Source organism: Neoarius graeffei, chromosome 24, assembly GCF_027579695.1.
Source record: "Neoarius graeffei isolate fNeoGra1 chromosome 24, fNeoGra1.pri, whole genome shotgun sequence".
NCBI lineage: Eukaryota > Metazoa > Chordata > Actinopteri > Siluriformes > Ariidae > Neoarius > Neoarius graeffei.
The window spans coordinates 38,763,214-38,774,512 of NC_083592.1; the positions used below are offsets into that span (position 1 = coordinate 38,763,214).

General features: G+C 42.3%; 1 protein-coding gene across 5 annotated transcripts in view; it reads left to right on the forward strand.

Annotated features, from left to right (window-relative positions):
- The window catches only part of kank1a (KN motif and ankyrin repeat domains 1a), a 132,137-nt gene extending 121,940 nt beyond the window's left edge, over positions 1-10,197 (forward strand). For 4 of the 5 annotated variants that reach the window (XM_060907206.1, XM_060907205.1, XM_060907208.1 and 1 more), the window contains 4 exons: positions 4,481-4,623; positions 6,472-6,672; positions 6,897-6,995; positions 9,295-10,196. In XM_060907206.1, coding sequence (XP_060763189.1) covers positions 4,481-4,623; positions 6,472-6,672; positions 6,897-6,995; positions 9,295-9,357 — 506 coding nt within the window. In that variant the 3' untranslated portion in view covers positions 9,358-10,196. Of the gene's footprint in view, positions 1-4,480; positions 4,624-6,471; positions 6,673-6,896; positions 6,996-9,294 lie in introns of all 5 variants that reach the window. The other variant, XM_060907209.1, reaches the window with a different exon arrangement.
- The last annotated feature ends 1,102 nt before the right edge of the window (positions 10,198-11,299 follow it).

Genomic DNA, 11,299 nt, shown 5'->3' on the forward strand with positions numbered 1-11,299 from the left:
ATCTGAAAGGATTTATTACCTGAAAGATTCAAATCTAATGCAGGTTTATAGTGCTCAAGTAAAGAAAGGGCAATTTGACTTGTAAAAGCGGGGCGGCACGGTGGTGTAGTGGTTAGCACTGTCACACAGCAAGAAGGTCCTGGGTTTGAGCCCAGCGGCCGACGAGGGCCTTTCTTACCCCTTTTCCACCAAATCAGTTCCAGGGCTGGTTCGGGGCCAGTGCTGGTTCACAACTTGTTCAACTTGCGAGCCAGCTGAGAACCAGCTTGCTTTTCCATCGCTCGCGGTGCTAAGAGAAGACACGTCATTACGTCGCTGTATATGTCAGTTACGTCGTTGTATACGTCATTACGTCGCTGTATACGTCAGTTATGTCGCTACGTTTGCATAAACTTTGGCGCGAATATCGAAGCAAAAACAACGCGGAAGAAGCACCAGCAACAACAATAATAATAATAATGGATGACTTCGCGTTTGTACAGCTGCTGCTTCTCGTCGCTTACAAATGGTGATCTTTCGCGGTCCTGTTATTGTTGTCGGTCTTAACAACTCTGCCCCCCTGCTGACGTAAGCGGTTCTTTCCTCTGGCCCAGCAGAGAGTTGGTGCTAGCCTGGAGCCGGTTTTTCTGGCCCCAGAGCCAGTTCTTTGTCAGTGGAAACAGAAAACCCGGTTCCAAACTAAGCACTGGCCCCGAACCAGCCCTGGAACTGCTTTGGTGGAAAAGGGACAACAGTGTGGAGTTTGCATGTTTTCCCCGTATCTGCGTGGGTTTCTTCTGGGTGCTCCGGTTTCCCCCTAATGCTGTGTTCACATATATACCGGTACGATAGTGGTATAACTGTATCGATACAAAGTATACCGGTACAGTTTAGTGCATCTGTCCACACTAGCGAGAAATGTTTGCGGTTTTCTTTCACGGTAGTTGAAATGTGCGTGCGCTAAATGTTTCCGTGGTTACCGAGTAACTTCCTTCCGAGAATATGCCGGATGAAACAAAGTGTGTGTGCTTTTTTGTTGTCAATGTACAGTCTGTATTTCTGGTGGTCATTTATTCAGTCGAATCGTATAAAACGTGCGACGCAGTTGAGAAAGAAACAAAGAAAACGAATCTCCGTTCTTCACTATTTTTATTCAGCGAAGACATCGATTGAGGTGTGTGACTTTGCGCATGTGCATTATATTTGTATCGATACAGAGCCGCTTCATCTGTCCACGCTACAGCGAAGCGCTACAGTACCGATACTGTACCGGTACGAAACCCATACATTTGTGGGTTTCGTACCGATACCGTACAGTTATACCGCTACAGTACCGGTATAGTTGCTAGTGTGGACAGGTGTTGCGGTACGAAAGTAGTATCGTATCGGTACAAAATCCCTAGTGTGGACAGGGTATTAGACATGCAGGTTAGGCTAATTGGTGGCTTTAAATTGGCCGTAGGTGTGAATGTGAGTGTGAATGGTTGTTTGTCTCTACGTGTCAGCCCTGTGATGATCTGGCGACTTGTCCATAGTCAGCTGGGATAGGCTCTTACCCTGCACAGGATAAATGGCTACAGATGGATGAATGGACTTGTAAAAGTACAAACAATAATACAAATAAGGTCTGAAATTCTTAAGCCAGTCAATAAAAAGGGTCATTTCAACTATTGGAAGAAAACCACTGTCACGCTGAAGTTGAATAACCAAGACATGGTGTGCTGCAGGTGTGTAATTTTTAACCTCAAAAGCTGTGCATAATATGGTGCAGAGCTGTTGTGAGGACAAGTTTGAATTTGACCCTTGCTGCCAGAGGAACGACCTTATTAGAAGGGTTAAATCAAAGAATGTCAGAGTTTATGAAGCAGGTGAGCAGCACAATTTTCAGTGCTCTGTAGGGGACATATGAGGTAAGGCTGCAAGTGGAGAGTTGCATGAGCAAGTCTGGAAGAAATTAGAGCTTTCTGTGGACCCGAGTGGATTCTTTAGTGAGGGTTTCTTTGATGTTGTGAAGAATGTCATCTGAAATCACATTTCAGAAAGGCAGTTGGATATCTTCAGGGTAGATGAAGGAAGTTGTGTGTCATCAGCATAACAGGGACGGGGAAAGATATACGATCTGATCAGCATACGATCTGAGCCCAGAAATTCTGTCTATACTGAGAACGAGAGCGGGCCAAGAACTGATCCTTGGGGAGCTCCAGTATTGAGGCTGTGAGGATGAAACAAACTATCTACATACACGTATATTGAGCTTGTGGATCTTGTGAATATTAAAACCAGGTTTAAAAAACAAACAAAAAGAGGGGCGTGATTTATAAAACGTTCCACGTACACAGGCAGAGACGAGCGCATTATGCCATGCTTTTTTTTTTTCTTTGAAATGCTGCATATTATCATTTCAAAATGTGTTTATACAGACGTTAATTAGGAAGTGACATTGACCTCACTCTTATCGTGAGGAGCAAGACCAGAGAACCTAGTCATTCTCATCTCATTATCTCTAACCGCTTTATCCTGTTCTACAGGGTCGCAGGCAAGCTGGAGCCTATCCCAGCTGACTACGGGCGAAAGGCGGGGTACACCCTGGACAAGCCGCCAGGTCATCACAGGGCTGACACATATGCCGCTTTTCCACTACAAACGCGGCTGAGTTGGGCTGAGCCGTGCCATGCTGAGTTGGGCTGAGCGGGGCTATTGAAGTTGCATTTCGACTACGACCGCGCTGAACCGTGCTGGCTGGAAGTGGGTGGACACATTGGGTGGAGTTAGCGAAAGTGGGTGGACGTCACGTGATGTCGTTAAGCAGCGCAAACAGTGACATCAGTGATCTTTTAAGCGGTAGTCTCACGACCCGAATAGTAAACAATAAACATGGAGGACATGGAGTCATTAGTGTTGCTGGTCTTGGTGCTGTGGCTTGTTGTCACCGACAACGCCAACAGATACTGGCAAGAGCGTATAGATGAGGCGAGGCGCATAAGGCTTCAGAAATTCTCATAATTCGTAATTATTCTTCTTCCGGGTTTATGGTGTTTACAGATCCCAGCGTGCTCGCGGGGCGTGTGTGGGCATGTGAGGACACTCCTCCTCACCAATCAGTGCACAGGGGAGTGTCTGCTCACGCCCCCAGCCTCACTCAGCTCGCTTTGGCTCGCTTCAGCCCCACTCCAAAACCGTGCGAGTTTTAGGGGCTAAGCAGGGCTGAAGCGAGCCGAGTCGTGCTGTTCTTTGGTAGTCGAAACGCGAGCCGTGTCGGGCTGAAGTGAGCTGAAGCGAGCTGAAGTGAGCTGAAAAAGGGTAGTGGAAAAGGGCCAATAGACACAGACAACCATTCACACTCACATTCACACCTACAGTCAATTAAGAGTCACCAGTTAACCTAACCTGCATGTCTTTGGACCGTGGGGGAAACCGGAGCACCCGGAGGAAACCCACGCGGACACGGGGAGAACATGCAAACTCCGCACAGAAAGGCCCTCACCGGCCCCGGGGCTCGAACCCGGACCTTCTTGCTGTGAGGCGACAGCGCTAACCACTACACCACCGTGCCGCCCCCTGGTCATTCTGCAAATGAAAACTTGTGGGTGAAAATCTAATTGACGAGGTCCTCTAGTCTAATCACAGCCATGACACTTGACTAGCCCCAGATTGCCTGTGATTTTTAAATCATTTGTAATTAATAAATGGGTAGGAACAGGTAGGAAGCATTTTAGAACAGCTTTGTGCTTGTGGACGTTTCATAAATCGTAACGGAGCTTTTAAGAAACAGTCATTACAGTATGTCCATAATTAGTTTTTTAGAAACAAGGGCCCAGGTTTTACATCGACTTTACCCAACCACATTTCATAAATATCTATGTAGCAAACCAATCAGGGATTTCTAGTCAGAATGACTTTGTTTCACATCCCCAGATAGGTTAAATACAGAGAGAGAATTTCACTGTGCTCTAATGTACATGTAATGAATAAAGGCTTAATTTTTTTTTTTTCCTCCCATCACTTTCTCAGGCAAACTGAGAAATTTTATGATGCAGCATTGCCAATGAATGCATACAATTTTTTTCTAATCCTTCATTAGAAACCCCTCTGAAAGAACAGCCTTCTCCAAATCTTTGTTCTCTGGTTCTCCTTAAGTTCTTTTATGAATATCCCATAATGCTGTTCATGATGAGGTGCCAGCATGTATTCAAGAGAAAAGCCCATTGTCAGCTTCCTTTTGAGCTTCTCCAGTCCCTGATACCATGTGTCCCAACTGAGGCCCCCCATTCTCTGCTCTTATTCTCAGAGCTTGGACCAAGTGCCAGTCAGTAAATCAGTGTTTTAGCCCTGACCTCTTCCCCCCCCCCAAAAAAAAATGTATGCTGTCTCAATGGTTTGCATGTAGAGTGCTTTCCCCTCTTGAAGGCTAACAAAGGAAGCCCTTTGTCCCAGAACACTGACTTAAAGGGTGGCCTCTGGACCTTCTCTGATACTCTGATTCCCATTCTTTTTGTCACAGATGTCTGCAACGTCAATCAGCAGAACAAGGCAGGCTATACGCCCATCATGCTCGCTGCATTAGCTGCTGTTGAGGCCCCTAAAGACATGAGAGTGGTGGAGGAACTGTTCAGCAAAGGGGACGTTAATGCAAAAGCCAGTCAGGTGAGTCTAACATCAGTATGACCTTCGAACATGAAAGTATTTAGCATTAACTTTTAAATAAGGTGCAGTTTGACACTTTTTTTTATTTTTAAATAGTGCCCATGATGTGGCTGATTTAACAAAATGTAAAAATGGTAGACATTAGACATGCGCTCACCACACATACATATCACATGCAAGTCTGGTACATACAACCCCGGTTCCAAAAAAGTTGGGACAAAGTACAAATTGTAAATAAAAACGGAATGCAATAATTTACAAATCTCAAAAACTGATATTGTATTCACAATAGAACATAGACAACATATCAAATGTCGAAAGTGAGACATTTTGAAATTTCATGCCAAATATTGGCTCATTTGAAATTTCATGACAGCAACACATCTCAAAAAAGTTGGGACAGGGGCAATAAGAGGCTGGAAAAGTTAAAGGTACAAAAAAGGAACAGCTGGAGGACCAAATTGCAACTCATTAGGTCAATTGGCAATAGGTCATTAACATGACTGGGTATAAAAAGAGCATCTTGGAGTGGCAGCGGCTCTCAGAAGTAAAGATGGGAAGAGGATCACCAATCCCCCTAATTCTGCGCCGACAAATAGTGGAGCAATATCAGAAAGGAGTTCGACAGTGTAAAATTGCAAAGAGTTTGAACATATCATCATCTACAGTGCATAATATCATCAAAAGATTCAGAGAATCTGGAAGAATCTCTGTGCGTAAGGGTCAAGGCCGGAAAACCATACTGGGTGCCCGTGATCTTCGGGCCCTTAGACAGCACTGCATCACATACAGGCATGCTTCTGTATTGGAAATCACAAAATGGGCTCAGGAATATTTCCAGAGAACATTATCTGTGAACACAATTCACCGTGCCATCCGCCGTTGCCAGCTAAAACTCTATAGTTCAAAGAAGAAGCCGTATCTAAACATGATCCAGAAGCGCAGACGTCTTCTCTGGGCCAAGGCTCATTTAAAATGGACTGTGGCAAAGTGGAAAACTGTTCTGTGGTCAGACGAATCAAAATGTGAAGTTCTTTATGGAAATCAGGGACGCCGTGTCATTTGGACTAAAGAAGAGAAGGACGACCCCAGTTGTTATCAGCGCTCAGTTCAGAAGCCTGCATCTCTGATGGTATGGGGTTGCATTAGTGCGTGTGGCATGGGCAGCTTACACATCTGGAAAGACACCATCAATGCTGAAAGGTATATCCAGGTTCTAGAGCAACATATGCTCCCATCCAGACGACGTCTCTTTCAGGGAAGACCTTGCATTTTCCAACAAGACAATGCCAAACCACATACTGCATCAATTACAGCATCATGGCTGCGTAGAAGAAGGGTCCGGGTACTGAACTGGCCAGCCTGCAGTCCAGATCTTTCACCCATAGAAAACATTTGGCGCATCATAAAACAGAAGATACGACAGAAAAGACCTAAGACAGTTGAGCAACTAGAATCCTACATTAGACAAGAATGGGTTAACATTCCTATCCCTAAACTTGAGCAACTTGTCTCCTCAGTCCCCAGACGTTTACAGACTGTTGTAAAGAGAAAAGGGGATGTCTCACAGTGGTAAACATGGCCTTGTCCCAACTTTTTTGAGATGTGGTGTTGTCATGAAATTTAAAATCACCTAATTTTTCTCTTTAAATGATACATTTTCTCAGTTTAAACATTTGATATGTCATCTATGTTCTATTCTGAATAAAATATGGAATTTTGAAACTTCCACATCATTGCATTCGGTTTTTATTTACAATTTGTACTTTGTCCCAACTTTTTTGGAATCGGGGTTATATATGGTCGTGATGGTTTTTGGCCTTGTGTACCTCCTTGACTCTCCTGCAGGCTGGTCAGACAGGGCTGATGCTGGCAGTCAGTCACGGCCGGATGGACATGGTGAAGGCACTGCTGGCCTGCGGTGCCAACGTCAACATCCAGGATGATGAGGGTTCCACGGCACTCATGTGTGCCAGCGAGCATGGCCATGTGGAGATAGTCAAGCTGCTGTTGGCCCAGCCGGGCTGCGATGCGACACTCCATGACAATGTGAGCAAACAAACAAAAAGCACTCATTTTAAAGCAAAATACAGAAATATTGATGCGACTACCAACAAATGAGAACCGATTGCAGCGGTGATGATTTAAATTGCATTGTGCTGACTGGTTTAAGTTTTAACTACTAACTGATTTAATATTATAAGTAGAGAAATTGAACTGAATTTGATGATTACGGAAATGTATGCTACTTTGCGCATGTGTGTGTAATTCAGGATGAAAGTACTGCTCTGTCCATTGCTCTGGAAGCTGGACACAAAGACATCGCAGTGTTGCTGTATGCCCATGTCAACTTCTCCAAAGTGCAGTCACCAGTAAGTGCTTTCCCCTCTGCTCTCCGATATTACCCACTTTAATTCCCAGTACTGTCTCATTTAGTGCATGCTCGAATCCTCTGTGGCTCTAACTACCACTGTACCAAATAGCTATTACATAACTTTCTAACACAACAGGGTTTATCTTAAAACATTCTAACTTTTGGTGTTCTCAGGTTCTGCTCGGATAATGAGCTGTTCCGTTAATATTTAAAGTCTTAAGATTTCTGAGACAGAAAGAATATACATCAGCAGTGACCCAACACAGACTGTTATTATTCTGTAAATACTGGTTGGTTTTATATGGCATTAACTGACTTTTAAGCAATGTCTTACTCAAATTAAATAAATGCTATAACTGATTAGAGGAAAAGCTTTGAAGCCTATTCGGCCCACTTTATGATCATACATGCTTTCCAATTGGTTTGAGTTTTCTGAATGTATTATCTAAGCAATATAATGCTTAGATAATTTTAATTTAAAGTTGGTCCTAAACGATATTTTCCCTTAAAATTAATTGTGGCGCATTTAAGAATATTAAAATGCATTCAGAGATGCAATCCATTTCTGTGCGACCACACAAAGACGTCCTCTTTTATTAAAGGAGAACTGAAGTCAAATTTTTTTTAATCATCAAAATTCTATTTATCTCATTTTATTAAATATAGGAATGTGTTTTTGATAGCTATTTTGTCGCTGCTATAGCAAGTTATGAGTGTTTGAAATATGCTCTGTAATATACAGTCCATATGTCAAAGCAACAGAGATTCGTCGAGACCTGTGCGAGACGTCGTAGGACGGAAGTAAAACGTACAGCGGAAATCAAAGTGACAATATCTGCCAATGTTGCCAGAAGACGCACGCGCCCTCTTTCGAATGCTGACGTAATCAAGCCGGAAGCTTTGTTTGTTTTGATAGCAATCAGGAAAGTTTGAAAAAAGTAGGCAGTAATCGCCATTTAAACTCGTTTTTGGAAAACAGTTTTCAAAATGGTGGCACTGACACCTGGCTGACTCTTCACGTTTTGAAGTCTTGTGAAGATCGCGCGGATAATATTATATAATAATATAATATTACGGATTATATTAGCAATTTTGGGCGGCACGGTGGTGTAGTGGTTAGCGCTGTCGCCTCACAGCAAGAAGGTCCGGGTTCGAGCCCCGTGGCCGGCGAGGGCCTTTCTGTGCGGAGTTTGCATGTTCTCCCCGTGTCCGTGTGGGTTTCCTCCGGGTGCTCCGGTTTCCCCCACAGTCCAAAGACATGCAGGTTAGGTTAACTGGTGACTCTAAATTGACCGTAGGTGTGAATGGTTGTCTGTGTCTATGTGCAGCCCTGTGATGACCTGGCGACTTGTCCAGGGTGTACCCCGCCTTTCGCCCGTAGTCAGCTGGGATAGGCTCCAGCTTGCCTGCGACCCTGTAGAACAGGATAAAGCGGCTAGAGATAATGAGATGAGATGAGATCTACCTCTATGTTTGCACATTGTTTGTTTGCCTCTCCTTTTTTTTTTTAATGTTATCTTCATTTTTCACTCTACCTTTATATTTTGCATTCCATATGCACTTTATATTTTGTATTTCATATTTTTATATATATATATTTCTTTTTATATTGGTAAGCATAGTTTGGTCGGGAAGTTGCAAAATAAGAATTTCATTACCCAATAATAAACCGCTGTGTCTGTTGTTGTGTATATGACAAATAAAAAATCTTGAATAAGCGACGCCTTCCGTGAACCAAACGAACTAAATTCAACACAGCTGTAAACCGAACAGACCGATAAGTATAATATGTAATTGCAATTAGTTGCCAATACGAGTCACGATATAAGGTTACTAAAACTGCAAACGTAATTGAATAACGCGTTAATTAAGAAATAAAGCAAGTTTAAAAATGACTTCAGTTCCCCTTTAAGCATATTGCTGAATATGTTGCTCACGGACATGAGTAATATTTAATGCAAATGTTATCTGATGTTGGCGACAGTATTGACTTTCTAACGCGTGAGAACATTTCTACATTATAAATCCAGTGTGTCCTGCAGTATATTATACATCCTGTGTTTTGTCCATTTACTTTTCATTATTGCTCGAGAGAATATGTTCAACATAAACAGCTAAAAGTTTCTTTCTCCTTCATGTCCGTTTTTGTTTCTATCAGTGTAAATGGAACATATTAGATAAGGCCAGCTATCCGATGCGCATCATATGTTCATCCTGGATAGTGACTGGCTTTCAGATAGGTCCTTATAAATCCAGTTTCCAGACTGTTATTCCAGTATATCTGTTTCTTTCCCCAGGGAACACCTCGACTTGGCAGGAAGACTTCTCCAAGTCCCACTCGGAGGGGCATGTTTGATTAGACAAGCCCCATATGTCTTTCACTTTTTTTTTTTCCTCTGCTGCTAATTATAGTTCCTATGTGCCTAGCATTCATAGCCAGCGACTCATTAAACCCTGATGCTCTGAATCCATCACAGACTGCGAATGGACATTTATTCAGCACTTTTCTGCCTTCAGTATCACGCTCATGATCTCTTTACTTTGAACTCGTCGGTAGGTTTCTGGTTATTTTTGGATCACACCAAATGGATTTCAGAGTACGTTTTATTTTGTGCCTGAAATCACAATCAAGCGATGTACACAGAGGAGTTTTGATGTCAGTTGGAACATGGTCGCAGTGTAAGCTCAGATCAGCGCAGATATTAAGATTCATGTTGTTATTTCTTTCAGAGAGTTGTCCATGTGTCCACTATGAATTTGCAGATTTGTTTTTAATCAGAAATCAGTTCTACGATATCGAAGATGATCTGAAGTCAAGCTTTATATTTTAGCCCTGTATATATGACTCAGTTTCAGCTGGATGTAAATCAGTCTTATTCTCCATGTCGTTGTAGATATAGCGTGGCGGGTTGGACGACAAAAATTGGACAATATTTTAAACAGCGCAGTACATATCTAGATTGAACATGGTCCTTAATTTTATACATGCTGTTTTTATTTAATAATCACAGTATTTACCAATTTACTATCGCATCCTAACAGGACATGAAGTTATATATTTATCAATTAAAGGTTTTATTAAAGATAATTGTATTTTCATGGTATGTAAATGTTTACAGTACATGGTTATCATAGGTTTGAGTCCTTTTTGTCAAATAAAGTTCTATCAGACTTTATGGTACTTTTTTCTCTGATTCAGTGGTTAAAATTCATATCACTTTGCAGGTAATAAAATTCTCTAAAAAGGAACTGTGCTCAGTTTTTCATTTTGTAATGAAAGCACTGTGCAGAACAGGTGGCAGTGCCTCCCTCTAGTGGATTTCACTAGTAACTTCTACTGTTTTCTTAATTGGTTTAATTTGATTAAATGTCCTCTTTAGAAGTGATGGTGAGAAATAAAAGGTGTAAACAATCTCCTGCCAGCCAGCTCCACATGTTCTGGACATGTCCCCCCCGACTAACAGATTTTTGGTCTGTGATATTTGATACGCTTAAGCAAGCTTCGATCTAGACCCTGATCCTTTAACAGCCTTGTTTTTGAAATTCTTTCGAAAGCTTGCATGCCTACTATTACACAATGCGTTATTGTCTTTATTATCTTTACCAGCAAGGCATGCCATTCTGCTTAAATGGAAGGACACTTTCCCTCCCACACACGATAGATGGATAGTGTGTATTGAGCTTGAAATGCTATGATTCTGTCTGAAGTGATCCCTAGAGTATTTTAATAAGACCTGGAACCCTGTCCTTGAATTCATGAATGGCAACATTGTCTTCACTAAGCATCACTGTCCTGGGGTGGGTTTCCAAAAAGCCTCTTAACGCTAAGAGCATCTTAACTAGGAGAGAGAGTGTGTTCATTGTGATGCTCGCTCTACCATTTAACGATTATCTTTGTGCTACAAGGCTTTTGGGAAATCCACCCGTTTAGTTATCTTTCAACTAAAGAGAGACCCTACCGGTACTTATCCCAGTCTCCTTCATGGGGAGATTGAGGGACTGGATTTTGTTTCACCACAGCAAAATCCAGTAAAAAGATTCAGGGGTGGGAATGTCCTCTAGTAATACATCTATGACTTGGAGTCAACTCTGTTTCATCCACAGAATGACAAAATGCTACAACCCCTGGCAAAAAGTATGGAATCACCAGTCTTGGATGAGCACTCATTCACACGTTTTATTCTGTAGAACAAACTGAGATCACAAACATGATACAATAATAAAGTCATTCCAAAGTGCAACTTCTTGGCCTTCAGAAACACTAAAAGAAATGAAGAAAAAGCATTGTGGAAGTCAGTAAAT